This window comes from Equus quagga, chromosome 18, assembly GCF_021613505.1.
Source record: "Equus quagga isolate Etosha38 chromosome 18, UCLA_HA_Equagga_1.0, whole genome shotgun sequence".
Taxonomy (NCBI): domain Eukaryota; kingdom Metazoa; phylum Chordata; class Mammalia; order Perissodactyla; family Equidae; genus Equus; species Equus quagga.
Genome location: NC_060284.1, coordinates 5,155,897 through 5,176,837, shown reverse-complemented (window position 1 = coordinate 5,176,837; position 20,941 = coordinate 5,155,897). Strand labels below are relative to the sequence as shown.

The window sequence follows — 20,941 nt, the reverse complement described above, 5'->3', positions numbered from 1 at the left end:
CAATGACCTTAAGACCTTAAACATACAAAAGAAGAATATTCATGAGAGAGTATTTTTAATTATTGCAATCAAAATAAAATGAATTCTCTGAAATTGTTATACTGATTTTAAAATATTTTAAAAATGATACTGGTAAATCTTGAAAAGATATTATCAGGGATGCTTCCATGCAATGGGTGAGAAAGATGCAAATAAATTTTGTGCAACTAGATCCCGAGTTAAAATACAGCAGGGAAAAACTCAGCGACAGCTCACCCCTGTCAAGAATACAAATACCGTACTGGGCCTGCCAAGAAGCACATACTCTTTGCATCAATAGACGCAGATATATTGAAGTCATTCTGGCTCAATTACAATATGGAGCACATACTCGTTGCATCGATAGACGCAGATATATCGAAGTCATTCTGGCTCAATTACAAAACGGAGCCAGCAGTAGCGATCGCAAGGACCAGGGCTGAGGCAGGGATGGCACTGTGCTCTTCAGCTTGGCAGCTGGGCAGCATCTAGTCAGTTAAATTGACCCTTCTGGGCTCTGAGTGGGATGTCTAGTGCAGGAGTTGGAGTCCCTTTCAGTAGACCCATCAGAAGGTCCCTAGCTTCTCACAATCAGCTGAGTGTGCAAAAGTATACTGGAAATGCACATTACCACTGGATAGTCTAAGCATGTTCCATGAATTTAAATTTTTTGAAAATGCTAAAAATATTTCCATCTTTAATATCATGCTGTGCCCATCGGTGAGGTTATTACCCATTCTAGTATTGGTCAAAAACAAGATAATCTATTCAAAGTGCCTATGTAAAAAAATATCTTAAATTACCAAATCAAGTAGAATTACAGAGAGCTTTTTAAAATAAAATAAACCCCAAATCAACTACCCCCGCCGACTGACAAAGAGTCCACTTGCTCTTCGTGTCTCTCCTGACCGTTACACAGAAACAGACTTTGCCCCCTTGATACTTTTTAGCCCGACTAGTGTAAGCCAATGTGGAGTCTCGAAAATTCAAAACATGGTTTCAGGACTCAAGAGCTTGCAATCTGGAGCAGACATAATTAGTCTGGAGCAGATAAGTAAAACATTAGCTCTGATATTAACCAGTAAGATAGGTGAGAGGATGGCCTACAAAAATCTGATCCAAGTCAGAGCAGCTAAGGCAGAGTTTACGAAGAAGAAAGACGAGAAGGGCGGCATACCAGGAGCAGGTTCACAGTTCAGGGCTGATGATGTATTTGGGCCAAAGGAAAGTTTTCTAGGCAGTGGAATACCAAGAGAGCGGTAAAGCCCTGTATGTCTTCATTCTCAAGTTATCATAAAACTCTTACTTCTAGTCTTAAACCATATTTTCAATAGATCTTCTGACATCAAGGGTAGAGAGGAAATTGGATGCCCACTGTTTCGATCAACAGGAGCTACTAAAATTTTAGTCTTTTTCAACCTTGTCGGATCTTTTCTTAAACTCAGATAATTGTCCTGGCTATTAGATGATTTCCCAGCAGGGGAATCACCTCTCAGGTAATTTAGCCTTTTAATTCAAGTCTTCTATATCTTATTCCTAGAGGCAAACACTAAGTTTTCTTACCCAAGCAAGAATTAGGAATTTTCTTTTGACTTCCTACATTATATGCTAAGAAATTTTCTCACCTTGTCCTACTTAATAATATAAGTAATGACTAGAAATAAGTAAATACCAAAAGAGCTAAAGTAAGACTATCAAGTATATTTTAGGCACGGAATAATTTCCCTTAATAAACATGACTGAGATGATCAATTCTCCTCGAGTCATTTCCCCTGCATCTCCTCATTTTAAGTAATTAGATTAATAGTTGAGAATTTATCAATAGTTTACCACAAAATATTTGCAAGGTCTGCTTAACTCGGACGTCTACAAATACTAAAACTCATCTTAAGCTATCTAAAACATAAAAATGAGTCTCTGCTGTAAACAAGGTTTGTTTGATTTAAAATGTTTGCAAGACATTAATTACATTGATATTGTTTCTAACTATCTAGCTGCCAGTGCTATTGAACCCAAACTCCACCAAGATGTCAGTAATACAACTCAAGAATCCAGAAATCATGTTAGAGTTATGAGGGCTTTGCATAATATGGGCCACTGGGCAGGAACAATCTAACGTGCGGAGAGAGGGCCAGACTGAGACCATCATCTTCATTCCAACTTCCTAAGCTAACAGCTCTGTTTAGTAGCAGAGTGAATCGAAGCGTTGACTATTTTCTCGCCAGTTGGTGAAACTCTCCAATTTATCACCTTCAGTTCCAGAGAGAGGAAAGGAAGAAATAGGAAGAAGTAGAGGACAGTTATACTAATTACAAGGATTTTACTACTTAAACTTTGGCATTGGGATTAGTGGGAAAGCAAACAAGTATTAAGAGCCTTAAAAATGATCATGCCCTTTAATCCATTAATTCCATTTGTGGCAATCTAACCTCAGAAAAGAATCAGAAATAGGACAAAGTTACAAGATGAAAAACTTGAAAACGTTAGTCGCAAATAGTCTAAGTTATTAATAGCACATGCGCACAACTGAATATCATGCCGTCATTAAACAGTGTTTGTAATGGGAATTAACCACATGAAGAAAGAGGATGCTATGTTGATGAAAAAGTTAGAAATAAATTACCTATAGCGTATCATTTCAATTATATGAGGATGAAAATGTTAATCCTGGTTGCCTTCGTAAAATGATTTTTTTCTGAGGAGACATATATATATATATATTACATATAATATATATATTAATTTAGAAATTAAAACAGCAAAAAGGGAAGAAAAGCAACCAATGCCGGGGCATTTAAAGTAACTCACTCCAACTATTTCTTGCTAGGTCTTGATAGCAAAATTTTCAGGAATACTACATTAGTTCTCTTTACTTGAAATGATTAAGACAGATATAGCTTTTACTCAAGAAAGGTAATGAGAAGGACTATGAGAAAGTCAACAATCCTTGCAAACCAAAGAGCGAACGTCCCATGTCTTTCTTAAGCTTAATTAGCCTTTTGCTGAAGATGAACAGCAAGCTGGATTTGTAATCAGACCTGGATGTGAGTTCCCTAATTGTCCACTAATTAACCTTATGACTCTGGAGAAGTCATGTCATAACAAAATTACTTTCCACTTAGATTGTGTTTTATATTTTACAAAGATCTTTGGAGTACATTAGGTATGTAATCCTCAGTTTTTATAATCTTCATCTATGAAACGTAGTCTTCAAATAGATAATACCTACGGCTCCCTTTTGGGCTTAAAGTTCTAGGATTTTGTCTAATGCAACCATGTAAGGCTATAATAGAAAGAATATATTTATATCTTTTTTGGTTTGATTTATCTACTTTCACCATTTATATTGACCTAAGACACTAGATAGCTGCCAGATTAACCCTCCACTTTGCCCTGTCTGATCAGCTTTAGCACGCAGACTATAGGGTTGAGTTGGAAAGAAATTTTTATTTGACAAGTTCCCTTCTTACTGTGTTCTTTCCAAAATAACTATTTAAAATTTGTCTTTTCATGTGTCAAATGCCAAAACCCTCTTGTGCTAAATCTAGTTTTTTAAATTGGTTTAATTACTTCTACTTCCTGGTATCTGTACTCCAATTTCTGACGGTCATAACATTATACACTAGGCTGTTAGCAAAGAGTGAAGAGAACTTGGCCATTGAAAGTTTTTAATGATTATTTTTTAAATTTCCATATTTTGAATAGCTAAAAAAAACCTAACGAGATGAAATTGAGCCATGAAGATGAATTTTATTTTCAATAAGTTCACTAAACTTCAATCTCCGAAGGCTTTAGATTTCAAAGGTGGTACATTTTAAAATTACAAATAATTAGCAGATGGAAACATGTGACTGATGAGCAGAATTGCATGATCTACAGCTTTTAAACTCTATTGCACAAAGAGAAAAAGATTATCAGGCACTTCCCAAAACAGAAAACAAAAGAAGCAGGAGTTTTACTGTCTTCTTCATTTCTACATAACTTAACAGTCCTTTCTTTGTGGAAACACTTGGTTACTTTAAAGTAAATCAAACAAAGGAAGTTACAGTAAAATGTCCAAGAGACTAAACAGTTTGGCACCAGTGGAGGGAAACATCACGTACAAACGGGCAAGACAGAGAGGACTGGCAGGTCCCTGAAGGATGCTAAAGTGGACGGCTGTGCAGAGGAGCACATCGGCAGTTGGCACAGTGCCTTGCAGAGTGTGAAATCTACTGACGGGGGCATAAGTTTGCCCTGGCATCTTCTGGTTTGGTGAGTCCTGGCTTTCCAATAGCTGAGCTCTCTCCACTTGCTGAGCCCACTTTTACTTAGAAACAAAATGTTTTGGAAGAAGAGCACAAGAGAAAGCTTCACCCTTGGTTTTTCTTTCATAGACAACAATGGCACAGATTTGGGGAGTCTTTTAGACAGAGACATATTCTAAAAGACCAGAAAGAAGTATAAAACATGTACAACAAACATTCATTCCATTAATGTATTTATAATTCTATTTTTCAAAACTAGTGTTCTAAGTTTATGTTGGATACTCTAAACATACTATCTGATTTCTTTTTTTCATGTGGAAAGGCTTAAAATGATTTATTTATCAGATTTGGGAATATCATGCTCTCTTATCAGCTCGCCAGAGGTGCAAGTGTCAAAGGTAATGCTCCTTCACTTCATTCCTGCCCGTTTTTTAGAGATTTGTTCACTTGGGGATTTTCAAGTGAGTGAGTTAGCAGAACAAGCAGGCTAAATAAATTAGAATTCAGTGAAGGAAACGGTTCTGTAAATACCAGCGCAGAAATATTTTCACCAAGCGAAACAGATTACAAATCAAATTTATTACCAAGCACTAAACAACTGTCAAAATCTTTGATATGTTAAGTTTTGATAAGACTAGAACTTGGAATACTGAATTACACTCTGGATGATACCACTCTAGCTTGTCATAGAGAGGGGAACTGAAACGACGTTAGATCAAGAATAAGCGGCTTAATCTTCTCGTTCATCTTTGTTTGAAGACAAAGTCCAAGGAAGACGCCTCCATCTTCCTTCTAGGAAATCTCCCTGTGTCCATTATCGCTACTGGAGCTCTGCTCTCTGTTTCACAGTCATGTTGCACACATTGGAAAGGACGCAGTGTACAATGAAATTGCCCCAATTATTTGAATGACAATAAAATTGAAAAAAAAAAATAGCCTCTCTCCATTTTCTTTTTATTCTGCAGGGTGAGTGAAAAGGGAATTTTGGGTAGGCTGAGATTGTTTAAACAAGACTTTACTGTGTTATCTTAGGTCGTGTTAGAGAATTTGGGGAAACAAAGAGATCCTGAATTTAGCAACCTGATCCACAATAGGCCGCAGATTAGTTTAATACGGTTATTTACATTTTTATGAGGGCTTTACAGCCATGTAACTATGGCTATTCCTCCCCCTTCTATGTGAAGAGCCAGGGAGACTGCGCTCGAGGTTATTGACAGCTGGTCTAGAGGCTCAGAATATGGCAATTGCAGAATAGGATTCTGAACCAGACCTAAACAATGATGGCCAGAGTTAGAAGAGCAAAGACCTCCCAGAAACCACAAAATTCCCTTACAAAAGTTATTAAATACCTCTAAACTTTTTTCTATATTCATCTGCCCCATTGGGACCACTGACGGTGAGTCAGTTGGCCCTGGGTGTGAATCCTGCCTTTCTTCTTTACCTTAGGCAATTTATTTCAACTCACTAAGCCCCACTTCACTCATCTGTAGAATGGGGATAATAATAATACTTATTGTAAAGGGTCCTTGTGAGTACTAATGACAGAATGTAGGTAAGGAGCTTAGCAAAAGGTCTGCACACCTGTATAAGTAGTTTGGTTGTTTACTATTATTGTTCTATCAATAAACGAAAGAGCTGAAGGAGACCATGGCGATAGTCTTCTCCGACTGTTTCGCTTTGTAGATAGGAAAAGGCAAAGATTCAAATGATTTAACTGTTTAAGATCATGCACTTAAATAGAGGCAGAGCTGGGACCCAAACTCTCGGCTCATCCCCAGGATCCTCACTGTGCAGCCTCCAGTTCTCTATAAATCTGAGCAGTGAGGAGAGGAAAGTTGCATGGAAAATGTGTGAGGGGCCGGCCCCATGGCCGAGTGGTTAAGTTCATGGGCTCTGCTTCGGCGGCCCAGGATTTTGCCGGCTCAGATCCTAGGCACAGACATGGCAATGCTCATCAGGCCATGCTGAGGCGGCGTCCCACATGCCACAACCAGAAGCACCCACAACTAGAATATACAACTATGTACTGGGGGGCTTTGGGGAGAAGAAGAAAAAAAAGATTGGCCACAGATGTTAGCTCGGGACGAATCTTTAAAAGAAAAAAAAGAAAAATGTATGAGTCCCCCACCTGGTGTCAGAATTGATTTTCATTCTATTTTGCCCTCTAATCCGGGTCACCTCTAACATTTGTGGGACCACATACCATAAGTCCAAATATATAAAGATATAAATTGAGCTATCTCCAACACTCCTACCTTGACAGACATCCCTTCCTAGCAGCTTGGAAAGCCAGATTGAACCAGAATTCTTGAATTCCTCAGATACCTTTGTATACTATCCATAGACCCCCACGCAGGCCTGTGTAGACCCTCCATAGACCCCCACGCAGGCCTGTGTAGACCCTCCGGATATCCTCACGCAGGCCTGTGTAGACCCTCCATAGACTCTCATGCAGGCCTGTGTAGACCCTCTGCCACAGCCTGCACACCCAAGCCCCTCCCACGCAACTCTCCCAAGCCACACTGCTGCCTCCTGGAGGCTCCTTGGCCTAAGGGTGTGTACTTCTGCGGCACATCCAGGAAAGAGTCCTGAACAGGTCCCAGAAGTGGGTTTGAAGCCATTTGGGTCCAGTGGGTCCAGTGTAGTCTGGAGGGGGCCACGGCTGCTCCCTTGCCTTGGCTGACCCCTCCCCTCCTGGAGCAGAGTGCAGCTGGAAGAAGACCGTAAGAGAGCCTTCTCTTAAGGCACAGGGTCCAGGAGAAGGACCCTTCCTGCCCTAAGGACGCCACTGCTCTGATCATATCATTTAATTGTGGCAAAAGTGGAACTAATCCCTTTTGGTAACTGGCCATCTTCCTGGCAGAGTTCTAAGATCAATCTGTTGACCAATAAGATCTACCTCCTTTCAGTTCTGCTGGACCCCACATTTCCCATAATTATTGACTATTCAGTTAGATAGAAAATGAGTCACCCAACTTGAGGGCAATCAGCTTATCATGGTCACATCCCAGCGTCATGCGGCTTGGGTCCCAGGTGGCTCCAGGCTCATAGAACGGCATGACTATTCCCTCCCACCTAAGAGCACAGGCAACTAGTTGCCTCTGTGTTCAGTGTTCCAGCACGGCCACACCTGTGGAACCAGAAAAATAAACCTGTGCAGCTGGGAGGACTCACGCCCCTGTGGTGGCACCTGTAGCTGACTTCATGATGCCTTCAGAGAAAAAGAATCGTCTATCTCCCACTCCTGTCTTAGAGATTTCCACAGCAAACATTGACTGATGTGCTGGTCCTGACCCGTCCTTCTGAAGAAAGTACTGATTTTATTCAGGACAGCTCTTCTCAACGATAGAACATCCATTTTCTCCGATAGGGTCCAAACCTTTGTACTACACAAAAAAGAGCCCCAGGGCAAAGCTAGCCATCAAAGAAAAAGATAGTGGAGGACGTGTGGGGGCAAGTTAGGACAATGACAAGTTGCTTGAACGCAGCTCTTTACTGGATACCACGGCGCGTTCATCTTTTGAAAAACACTAAACGTGCCGGGTACGAAGGACCCCTTTGACATTTTTCACCTGAAAATTTTAGGTGAGAGACTCTGTTTCTCAGCAAAAGCTGCTCCTTCCCCGTCAGTCACAGCTATGCCTCACTGGGATTGTTCTGTGGGTCCTTCCTCAGTAACCATTGTTGCAACTCTGTACTTTTCTGACTGCGTCTGTCAGGAAGGAGACAGGAAATTCTAGTCAGCCCCACAGCAGCTGTGCCATTCCTCCTCTCCTCCTCCAATGACGTCCATTGGCTTTGGTGACACGGGGTCAGGAACTGAGCCACAGCGAAGGTCAGGAAGATAGGTCAGTGTTTATGCCGTTGCGGGGCTGGGGATCCCGCTGAGGCTATTTGCTCTCTTCCTCTCTATACTGTTTCTCTTTCCGTTCCTCTTTTTTATAATTCAGGCCCAAAGCATCCTGTTTTCAAAACATCTGACTGTTTTGCCACTGAGGAACTCATGCTCCGATGCATTTCACTGAAGTGTACGACAATTCTTCTAATTCAGGAGGCGATACAAGTTGAAACAAAAATTAATGAACAAGTTGAAGAAGGCAATCTGTCGTTACAGAAAGCGGCTGGAGCGTGGCTAACTGAAGTGGGGCTGCTGGCAGAAGCTTCAATAGACATCCTTTTCATCTTGGAAAATAATGTCACAGCCTCATACAGCTCCTGCTTACTTTATTCCACCTTGTTGCAATTCTCAGGGAAAGACAATCTATAGTATTAACCCCCTGGCTGCATCTTCCCCTATAATTCTGGAATTCCTTTTGGAATGTGGCCAACATAAAGGGACCGGGCTAATTTGGGCCAAGGAGAAGGCCATGTTTTTATAAGTCACAGAAACAGCTCATTATCTAACTCCCTGGGCTCTGAAGCACACTGGTAAACCAGTTACAATCTTGGAGTCCCTCAGTTTTCTTCAAAATGTAAAAGGGCTAAGAAAAAACAAAAAGTGGGGCCAGCCCAGTGGTGCAGAGGTTGGGTGCACACGTTCTGCTTCAGCGGGCCGAGGTTCGCTGGTTCAGATCCTGGGTGCAGACATGGCATTGCTTGGCAAGCCATGCCGTGGTAGGTGTCCCACATATAACGTAGAGCAAGGTGGGCATGGATGTTAGCTCAGGGCCAGTCTTCCTCAGCAAAAAAAAAAAAAAAAGAGGAAGATTGGCAGCAGATGTTAGCTCAGGGCTAATCTTCCTCAAAAAAAGAAAAAACAAAAAGCAAACACATAACCCTATCCAGATGAAGTAAATATGAAAAGACTGGTTGCTTTTCCTCCACTAGACACAGTCAACTCTGTACCATTTGCATGTAGACTGGCACACATGCAATTTCCAAGCACCCCCTAAGCAAAACACTCGCTCTCCCATCACTATTCTTAATCAAGTTCAGAGGTTGCAAACAAAACTCAGTAGTCACTTAGCTGATCAGAGCTAGAGACACATAATCTTTTGCAAAGATGTAGTGGACGTTATTAATAAGTTAACATTTATTGAACTTTTACCACCTATCAGGTGCCTTGCTGAGTGCTTCAGATGCACTATCTCATTTAATCTTTACAGCAACCTGGTGAGGTGGGTACCACTTTTATTTCTGTTTTACAGATAAGAAAACTGAGTCTTAGAGCAGTTAAGTAAGGTGGCCAAGGTTAAGGAGCTAGTAAATGAAAGAGACAGGATTTGAACCACGATCTTTTGACTCCAAAGCCCATGCTTTTCACACCCTCCCTTTACAGAACATCTCCACACTCACTTCTAGGTGTGTCACTCAGAGACTTGTCTTGGTTCCTTTGTTTAGTGAGGGTAAGCAAAAGAGGACCAAAGAAGATTACCTAGTGACACTAATGATGATGATGGTGGTTACGTTTTCAAACAACAACTTGCATGGAACGCTTAAATAATTTCAACAACCTTTAAACATGAATGTGGAATTTAATTTTTACCACAGACAATTCACTGCCCAAAAAACTGGTCTAGATTTCTTTTGGTGGCCACAAAAATATTCTCATTTTATTACACTATATGTTCCATGGATTAAGCTTTACCTGGGACAATTACCTAGACAATCAAGATTTTGGGGGGACAAGGTAACTAAATAAAAAGAGAGAGATCGTTTTAAGCCTTGAAGTTGCCTTCGGCTGGCGGCCGGGGAGCATTCGCCCACTGGCTAAGTGCCTTGCCCTACAACCTTCACAGCGTGGATCTCGAAAACAGGTGAAGCTGCGTGCCTTGTACTGACGCTCATGGCGTCAGATTAGGGGCTAGTGCTTCTTTAGGGTTACTCTATTCAACTTTCATTGCTTCCTGCACACAACACCATAAAGGACGAGCGGAAGCCTGAAGTCACTGGGATTCTCACCAGGACCTGCACAGTCCCTGGTCTCAGGGCCTTATTAACCATTACACTGAACACAACGTTTTTAAAAATAAATTTGCAACACAGACCATGTCTAATTTCAGCGAGACACAAACTGGTTAGTCTCCACAATGCATCAACACTCAAAATGAAAAATAATGGCCATCTGCAGTTTCTCAGTGAATATTCTTTTTCTCCCTCTGGAGTTAGCTGCCTACTTTATCTTAGTGACTGCAGAAGAAAGTTCAGCACGTCCATTCTGGTGAAACCAGCTGCAAAACTACCCCTAAATATTGGATCTACAGCTTGTATGGGTGTCAATCAGCACAAAATGCAGAGAACAGAGTATCTGTTAATGCTCCAAAGTAGGCCAAAGCAAGTGTGAAAAGCCTTCTACATGGAGGCCAGGGTGGTTTGGAGAAGTTAAACAATTAAGCCCTCCCTCATGGAGAAGCAGTTGGTTGAGGTTTAAACAGCCTGGAAAAACCCAGCACGTAGGCTTCAATTGAGAACTTCAGAGAAAAGTCAGTAAATAGTTAAACCTCAAATCTTCTCTATTTTTTTCCAACTTGAATCTGACCAAAAATTTGAGAAAAGGACTTATTTTTTTTGCCCTTTCATTAAACAACGAGAGCAAGAGTTGTCGTCCCCACCCCCACTCCCCTTCAGGACCTCCTAGGGACGCAATGCTTCCTCTGCTCAGATCCGTTGAGCAGGGGCCAGCCAGCCTTGATAGGAAGGTGACACGTCTAACCCCAGGAAAGAAGAAGGGACACACATCCACCAGTGAACCTCAGGCTGAGAAGGGCATGTTGGCAGGTGCGGAGCAAAATCTCTTCCCAGCCCCAGAACCATAAGACAACAAGACAATACCTCAGGCTAGGATGATTAGGGATTCTGAAAATGTGTACTTATGAGGATACAGGGTTAAGATTTCCCACGAAAATACACACACACACACACACACACACACATATAGAAAGTTAACATTCTCCAAGGGAAAAATACAAACAAACCAAAAGCAACAACTCTTGCTCCATAAATCAGCGCTCTAAATCCAGGTGCTAATTAAACAAATGATATGATAGATAATTAAAGCTTTTCCACACCAAGTTATGTCTGGGTATTGTAAATAAAACCATGTCTTTGCAGTATGGGTGGAACTTCATTTCAATAGATTCCATTTTTAAAACCAGCAGACTTTAAAAAAACGTTTTTTGGAGACAAAATATACAGATCTATTTATCCTAGGTCATGGCAGCATCCCACAAAAAAATCCTAGAATGTCCTTCTGAGAAGAATTTCAGGATTTATATAACTTCGGGGCAAACCATTCTGTCTACTGATATAAGAAGGTCACATTATTTTTTTTGTATTTTCTTTATACATATATAATACCTGATTGCAACGCAACATGCTATACATTTTACCCCATGGATTCATTCCGATTTTATCTTTCTGATAGTTTTTGTAAACGGCATTTTCATTTGCATAGTGATGTGTATAGTTTATAAACACCTCTCGCCTTAAACATATGCCGAACTACATATAAGAATAGCAAGTTTGGTTTCTGGAATTAAGTGTGCTGAGGATTTTAAACTTTTGCTGTAGCAGCCATACAAGCACAGTGTGCCACTTGAGAATAGAATTCTCTGAGGCCGATCAGCAAACTCATTCTCACGGCTGGCTGTCGCGGGTGCACACCTCTGCTGCAGGCAGGGGCCCGGGGAGCTCCCGGCGCTCACACTTGAATGAATAAAACGCGCATCTCTTACCTTGTTCGAAGCCATCTCACTGACAGAGCGGTAGGTCTGTATGGTCTCTAGCTGGTCTAAGCACCAGTCCAACTCCTCCAGCGTTTCCATTGCTAATTTTTGATAAGACTCTTCTGCAAACAAACACACAGACATGTAGTTAGGCTGGAGCGGCTGCAGGCTGTCCATAGCCGAGGGGCCGCCGCCGCCGCTGCTCCCGGTGCTACTGAAGGTGGCCCCGAGCTCCTTCATTCTGCGCGCCGACTCCTGCCTTCCAGCTCTCTCCACCAGGGTGCTCTGCCCGGCACGGCCGGTGCCAGGTTTTCACACACCCCCCGCCCCCTTCTGGGTGAGGTGTCCGCGATCTACCAAGAAACTTCCTCCGAGGAAGAAGGCGGGAACCGTCCCTTATAGCTCATCTGCATACATGCGTCCTCAGACGACAGGCAGGGGCAGCGAGCTTTCTCAGGCTCCCTCCGCCTTAGTCATCCCGGGCTCTTCGGGGCCGTGATGTCATTTCTCAGTGTTTGCAGTCCGGAGGAGAAATGAGGAAAGCAGTTTCTCTTTTTGCTTTTCTTCTAAATGCAACATACAGCCGCCAGTTTGGGGGGAAACTGACAGTTACGTTGGAAGGCTAGGCAGTCATTCATTCCCGGGACTGTGGCAATGTTGGAATAACTTTGAATTCAGCAAACACTGACCCGCGCGAGGGAGAAGCGGAGGCTGTCCCTCCCCGCCCTGAATCTCTCCTGGGAATGAGGTCTCCCTGAGGAGACATCAGGCTGAGAGAAGCTGTCTGGAGTGTTAGGGGAACACGATCACCGGCCTGGGAGCCGGCAGCTCTCGTTCTACTAAACAAAGCTAAAACTTCTCCGCTGTAGCGGCCAGGATCACAGGGAAATTCTGAACCGGACTTTCAGGTGGAGCCAGGTGTGAAGGCTGAAGATTTTCATTTAGATGAAAGCCAGGGACTCAACATCCGTCACTGGAGGAATCTAGACTTTCTGGAAATATTTCTCAGCAGACCATTCAAAAAAAAAAAATATTGTTTTTAAGATCGTACTTTGGCTGGATAATAAAGTTCTTTTTTAGTGTTCGCAACATGTCACACCATACCCAAAAGTTTGTAAGTCTAAGCTAATACTTAAGGTTATTGACTTACAAACCCTATGTTAATAAACACTGAATTAATTTTATAAATGCTAGGTGAATTAATGATGCTACAGACAGATATAAAAATCAGTCAGACTCTCCGGCGCACATGACTGATTTTAAGGGAAACCACATCCATTAATTCTACCAAACTCTCTGGAATGCATGCTCATAATGGGTGCTAATAAAATAAAATGAAATTAATTAAAATTAAAAATCTTGTGTGGAATTCTATTACAAGAAAAGACTACACCTCTTCCTATCAGATTTGGGATACATTTTTGATATGTTCATACAGAAATCCTAGGGAGACCACATAGCTTCTTAGAATTATTTGAATAGGTTTATGTGTGTGGCACTCATACGACGCAGAAAAGGGAATAAACAGAACAGAGATTTCTACTGACTGGAGTCTCTCGGCCGCAAGATGCACATTTCAAAGAATAGGTATTTTGTTTATCCCCCAATATGCCTACGCTTTAGGAGGAACAGGGGTTAAAATTCAATATCCTGTATGTCATACTTAAAAAGCCACAAAACCACTGGAGGTGACTTCCTCCATTTTTTTCACACTCCTCAGAAATGTGCAGACAAGAACTGAGGTGTGTTTAGTAAAACTCATTTCAAGCCAGGCTCGCACATACCTTCTCTCCCTTCTCCCTCCTCAATGTCGCTTCAACACGAAGAATGTCCTCACTTACTCTCTAGTGGGTCCGAAACCCCCGCTCGCCTCCTCTGTTTCCTTCCAGAATAGCACTTCTGGCAAGGAATCTTTCCCTGAAGTAACAGAACCCTCCCATCCTCATTCCTGGCTTCTCATAAAAGAAAAAGTCCAACTACTGCCCGAGTCCTCCGGCTTCACTGCCTTGGTGCCCTCCACCTCGGGATCTGTGGTTCTCCGTATCCAAGATCAGACATTCTCCAGCATGGTGGAGGGGAAGCAACACATGCTCAGAGCCTTTTGAATGGGCTGATATGCAAAACGACTGAAAGGTGATATATCACATTTCTCTTTCACCAAGAGGGAAAAAAAGGATCCCATTTCCACTCATGCTTAACAAAGGAAATACAGTAATTAGAGCAGTAGAAGTGCTGAAGGAGGAGGGGTCTCTTCAAAGGGCCACCAATTAAGTGTTGCCACCACAGCACATTCACTGTCTATTCCACACAACAAGCACACACGTGTCCCTGGAGTTGGTACAAGAGTGAGATGTCAGTGACCCGCCAATGGATGTGATGAGACCGGATTCCACTGCTATCTTTTATTGTGGACAACTGCAATATTTTTTAAGTGAACAGTATTACATTTTGAAGTTAATGAGGATTTGTTCCTTCCCAGATTCTTAATCCATAGTCAAGACTTTCTTTGTGTCCCATTTTAGAGCCTTCTTATCACAGTAACCAAGGCAGGAGGCACAGACATCAGAGTGGGCTAAGCATGGGCCAGCAAAGCCCAGTTACTTATGGGTACAGGCAAAGGAAAAGACAGCGCAGCTCAAGACCGGCTTCCACGCTGGAACTCCATGGCTGCGGCACCAGATCCAGTGCTTGGTACCCAGCAGACACTCAGTCGATACTTGGAGGAATGGAAACCAAAGTGCCTGCCCAAGCAGCCTGCAAATACTTGGGTATCTAGAGGCTGAAAGGTGTGTCTGGAGCACTGTGGACCGAGCAGCAGTTTGGGAGCGAGACTCAGGCACTCTGACTTTCCTCTTCTACCACTTACTGGGTGGTCCTGGACCTTGATTTCCCACATCTTAAAATAAGGAGAAGAATATTCATCTCATAAAGTTATAAAGGGATTAAATGAGATAAAGTATCTGGTATGGTAGCCAGTTCTTAGTAGATGATCAATACATAGGAGGATGACTATGAATGGCAATCATAGCAACCCAAAGTCTTGGCATTTGGGGGTGGGAGATGGAGGAACTGCATAGTCAACGAAGGCTTTCCAGGTCAGGGTCAGCTCTATCATTTCCAGGGCCCAGCGCAAAAATCAAAGTGCAGGGCCCCTCGTTGAAAAAGCAGGAAAAAGTACTCTTAAAAGTAGTAAAGTATGAAGCTTTTTCCTTTCTTCTGGAGTCTTTCTCTGGATTCTTCACTGTCCCTGTCGTGTTGTTATTGTTTCAATAAATTTTCTATTTTAAGATAGTTCTAGGTTTACAGAAAAGTGGCAAAGATAACATAGAGAGCTCCCACATACCCCACATTTAAGTTTCCCTATTGTTAACATTTCACATTATTATGGCACATTTGTCACAACTGATGAATGGCATGGTACGTTTTATTTGCTCTTTAATATCATGCTCCCCTAGGCATGAGGAGTGCAGTCCCTCCCAGGACCCCACAGGCCCCACATCCTATGACTTAGGGCGCTTGCCCAGCTTATCAACTGCTGGGGTACCCCTACCTTCCAGCTGCCAAACTGATGTGCTGTGCCCCAGCCAGAGGCGGGCTCTGGGGAAGTGACACATTTCCCTTCCCCATGGTACCAATGCCCCAATCCATGGCAGACAGGCGACCTCTAAAGCCGCTATAGCCTCTGCACTGGGTTGTGCTAGATACCTGGGTCAGCGGTGGATAAGATGCTCAACCCCACCAAGACACAGCCTCTGTTCACCATGTAACAGCTATGCCAGCCCAGGGCAGGGACAGCTGCCACCATGTGCCCATCCTGAGACTTTGCAAGGCACAAATGCCCAACTCAGACCCCTCTGTACCTGCACCCCGGCCCCCCCTGGAAATGAAAGGCAGCAGTGGTCGTGGTGTGGGAGCAAGTGCTAGATGAGTCCCAGGGTGCCAAGGATCAGGGAAACGGGTGGCTGAGAACTCATCCAGAGGAGTCACATGGGTAGCAGGAGGGGGACAGCACATGAGCCAAGACTCCAAGTCATCAGAGTATACTCAATCATGCCATCAGACTTCGCTTACAAAACACAGGAATAAAGATAAAACTATTACGAGTTTCAAGACAGTGACAATGGGGCCCTTCTGAGAGCGAGGTCCTGTGCAATGCTGCATGCCCATGAAGCTGGTCCTGTTTCTTGTCCCAGACAAATGGCTCTGAGAGGGAACCATGCTTAACACCACAGAAGCAAGTCTCAAGGGGATAAGAGCAGGTTATGGGACTGTGTATGGTCATGGGTTCAACCCTATTTGCCAAAAATTTCCAGAGGGAAGAGGAGCAGGGAGACCCAACCTCCCTTCCATTCTCCCCTCCTTTCCCCCTCTCACTCCAACAGGGGCGGCAAAGGAAGACTTGCCCCCTTCTGCAGGTCTGGCAGGTATTGCATTTGACCCTGAGAAACAGGAAGAGAGAATGGATGGATAATTATAATTAATATTAATCTTGTAATAGTATGTGGCATTCATGTAGCTCTTTTCTCAAAGGAACTCTAAGCACACTACTCGTTAATCTTTGCAACCTGTCTGTGACAGGCCCTGAAGAAGTGTGATTATCTCTAATTTACTTTAAGGCACAAGCTAGGAAGTCAGAGGTTAAATTGTTAGACCAAATTTCCTAGCAAGACTGCCTCTTGGTCTTTGAAACACAGGATTCAGCTCAGTGCTGAAAATGCATGCTTTCCTGAAAACGCTGCGTTTACACCTGCATCTTACCCTTCCGACGTAAAGTTGAGAAATCACTTTCCTAAGTGTCATTTCTTGAGTCTCTTCTTCCCTTTTCTTATCCACCTAACACAGCTGTGGAACATTTACTCAGAAGAACTGGTGTGGTCTGGTCCTGCATCTTGCTTCAGAGGGCGACCTCAGGGGAGTTACCTAAGTTTGCTGAGACTAACTCCTTTCCCTGTCAAATGAGGGTGAGAAGAACACTTACCCTCTTCTCACAGGGAAGGTGGAAGGGGAGAATACACACAAAACCAGACGATAAACCTTTAAGTCTTATGCACGTTTTATAAGCATCACATTTATTATTACAGATGGGATACAGGTGCATTGTAGAAAATTAGAGAGAAGCCAAAATTTGAAATGATAAAACTGTCACATTTTTTGCTAAGCGGAGATCACCACTGTTAACCCCTTTGTGCATATCCTTTCATGGATGTGTGTGCGTGTACTTACATATGTATATAATCAAAATGAGATCGTACTGTACAAACCGATGAGTAACACTCTTTTTTTCAGTCAATGATCTCCTCTTTTCTGTTTAAATAAATTTCCAGTTCAGCTAATACTTAAATCATGGCCCAATTTCCCCAGTTTTTTCAGGCAAATTCAGTAGAAATGTGTGTGTGTTAGCAGAGAGGGGTTTGGAAGGAGAGACTGAGAGAACGGTGGTGGGAAAGGCTAAGAAGAAAGCTTGGTCTGGCCACAAATAGCTGGCTGCCCATAGCTGGAAAACATGGAAACAGATTTTAGTAGTTATCAAGTCAATGCCCAGCTGGTAACAGACCTCAGGTGCCCTAAAATTTGGCCCCACACTCTGTGCAGGCAAGTGTGAGGTGAATACCCCACTCATCTCTGGAAAAGTGGGAACAGAGGCCCTTTACAGACTTGTATCATTTAACTTTGAAACCCTAAGTATCATCACTGTTAACACAGATGAGAAAACTGAGGTTCAGAGAGGTAAGCACTTGTCCCCAATCACACAGATGCAAGTGAAAGCATCACCCCAAATATAAATTTTCTACAAACTGTCTCTAAGGCCAGTTTTTTATTGAGGTATCATTGCCATACAAAACAGCTGTGCATATTTCATGTCTACATCTTGACGAGTTTGAAGATAAGTAGACACCCGTGAGAGTGTCGTCGTGAACAGTGTCATAAACTTAACCATCATCTCTAAAAGTGTCCTCCCTCCCTTTTGTGTGTGTGATAAGAACATTTAATATAAGACATATCCTTGCAATGAATCTTTACGTATACAACACAGTATACATAACTATATGTGCCTAGTAGCTCTCTGGGACTTATTGACCTTGTGCAACTGAAACTACGTACTCTTTGGCCAACACTTCTGCAATCCTTTCTCCGCCCAGCTCCTGGTAACTACTGCTTTTCCTTGGCTTCCATAAGTGGACTCTTCTAGATTCTTGATATAACAAATCATTCTAAATACAATTTTAACACAGCTCTGTATATATCAGAAACGTATCTGTCAAGTCTCCCCCACTTTCCACCCAAAGAAAGAACATAGAGAAGAAATGGAAATAACTTTTTGTTTATCTGCCTCACATAATCAGACTCTCTTCCCACTCGAGAAGACAGTGGCTGTTGACAAGGTATGTGGTGGTTAAATCAATCAGGACAATTGCCACAGCAACAGGGATGAATCTCATCAACATAAATGTGGAGAAAAGAAACCAGATGTTAAAAAGTACGTAAAAATAGGATTCAACTTATATAAAGTTCAAAAGGGGCAGAAATGAATCTATGATATTAGATGTCAAGACAGTGGTGACAGTGGAGGGTTAGTGACTGGGAAGCGACTTGTGGGGGCCTTTTATGGTCTCTTTGTTGGTCTGGGTCCTGGGTACTTGAGTGTGCTCATTTATGAAAATTCACCACCTTCTACGCTTGTGACTTGTGTACTTTTCTCTATCTGACTTTCCATGCAGGATTTCAATAAACAGTCTCATCCAGGGAAAGCCTGGTTTAAAAAGCAAAGAGCAGGATTTCTAAAAACACGTCGTTCTTCCTTTTGTTGAGCGATAGCAATGAGCATCAATAGAGTTTGAGTAAACCTCACACAGCTGAAAAACAACCAAAAATAGATGTTGGTTTTGATATTGCATAGACTGGGATGCTCAAAATTCCGTGGAACATGTTGGAGCCTGACTCAGCTCTTTCCGAATCCTGACTCTGCCATTTACCAGGAATGTGACCTTAGACGAGGCAAGGAGCCTGGCCAGCCCTCCTTTCCTCACCTGTTAAACAGGATGACAGCACAAACTGGCTGTGAGCGTCAGTGAATCAACGCACACCAAGCATTTGGTATAGGCCATGTCAGAAACTTTTTTCTCCCTCCCTGGGACCTTCTGCCTGGTCCTGGTCGCTTGCCTGAGGGTAGATTGCCACATATTTGATAGGTGAGTTGGGTGGAGTTTTGCTCTGGTCCCAGAGAGGGGAGTGTGTGCAAGGTGGCCATGAAATTCTGCATGAAATCCCTCGCACTGCACGACCTCAGCCAGGAAGCTGCCCCTCAGTATTTGTCTGAGGTTCCAGTTGGTTGGTTTTCACTTCTGAGATACAGACCTAGCCTGCTGTATCATTCTGCTGTCACCAAATCCTGAGTGACACAGCAGGTCAGGGGACCTTCAGACGTGGAGAATTGTACCAGAAAGCTGCTTGTTCATTCATTCATTCTGCAAAAAGATGTTCTGTGCCTACTATGTGCCAAGCCAGCTCCGGGTGCCAAGGTGACAGCGATGAACAGGACACCTCGGGAGTGGTACAATCTGTTGCATTGAATGATTTTATGGGAAACTCCTTTTCCATGCTCCAAAATGGTCAGTCAGTGAAGCTGAGCGCTTCATCGGCCTCCTCCCGTCTCCCTCCCAACCCCTCCCCCCTTATGCAGTGCCTTTGTGAAAATTAGAAAAATATGCCCCCTTGGGCAGAAAGCTTGGGAAGTGATGCACGGGCTGGCTTTCAGCTCCCCTCACCACCTGGCTGAATACCTTTGATCAGTATCCAAACTACACAATGACCTTATGCAATGGCCCGGTGGCACCACCATCTGGGAGCAAGCTAGCATGAAGCTTTCCCCAGCCTGACTGGGAGACTCCATGAAAGCAAGGCACAGAACAGGGCTCATAGCAAAACCTGCACTTTTAACCTCAAAATAAAGCAAACCTGTGACATTTTTTAGCTCCTAATTTGTGCATACTATTAAATAACTAAAATAACATTAAATGAGTATCCATAAAATAACTGAAAATTTTAATTTGGTAGACTGATGATTACCTTTAAATACAGTTTTCATTTGTGTAGACAAAATCTTCTAAAGCAAGGACTCCATGGGGAAAAAAATTATAGGAGTCCTTGGTGGAGAAAAGTAAAAAACCACTCTTCTGACCCTGGTAAGTGAGAAGTGTATTAATTGGAATCTTCACATTCAGCTTATGACTCCAGCTTTATCCACAAGCTTCTAGCCCTGTCGATGTCCTCACTGGATTCTGCCTGCCTTGAAGTTGGCATGTTTATTCCACTCCTCTGTTCTTCCTCATGGTGCAATAAGCATTTGTTAAAACGTAAAACAGTTTCATACATATGGAAATCAGCCTCTCTTTAGGCAAAGGTGTTAGGTTGGGGCCATTGGCCTAGTCATTGATGGTCTTGGTTATGGTGTTTTTCCCTTACAGTAAGCAATAGCTTTTCTTTTCATCATCAGTTATTATGTCCAAAGGTATATATTTTCTTTTGATGAATATTTGGTAAAGGAAATGCACCTGTGTTAGAGTGCACATTTCAAGAAGGCACATCGTTTTAACCTTCAGTAAAATATTCTTAGAACAAACCCCAGGAAATGGAGAACACTTACACATCCTGTAACACGGTTCTTCCAGAGGCAGTGTGAGCCCTGCGTGGCCTTTCTTTAGGCAGGACTTTGTTAACATGTCTTTACGAATACGGCGCTTTGCAATTGCACATGACAGGGACTGCACAGTGGCTGGGATCACGGAAGACGAGGTTCATCGGCCTCGAGGGAACTAACAGTGAAAAGTAGGTCATTTTGAGGCAGATCTTTTGAGCAAACTCCTCTAAGACTACAAGTTAAAAAAAAAACTCCCATCACAACTAGCTTTGTATATATAACTTGACAGTTTACCAAGCACTTTCACTTGCATATTTCAGTTTTTCCTTGAAAAATAAATCCCATGAGATAGAGATTATTATTATCATGACATA

General features: G+C 42.7%; 1 protein-coding gene across 1 annotated transcript in view; it reads right to left on the bottom strand.

Annotated features, from left to right (window-relative positions):
• Nucleotides 1–20,941, bottom strand: part of PDE4B (phosphodiesterase 4B) — a 392,450-nt gene that overhangs the window by 29,406 nt on the left and 342,103 nt on the right. The window contains exon 7 of the mRNA XM_046645704.1: nucleotides 11,939–12,051. Coding sequence (XP_046501660.1) covers nucleotides 11,939–12,051 — 113 coding nt within the window. The remainder of the gene's footprint in view (nucleotides 1–11,938; nucleotides 12,052–20,941) is intronic.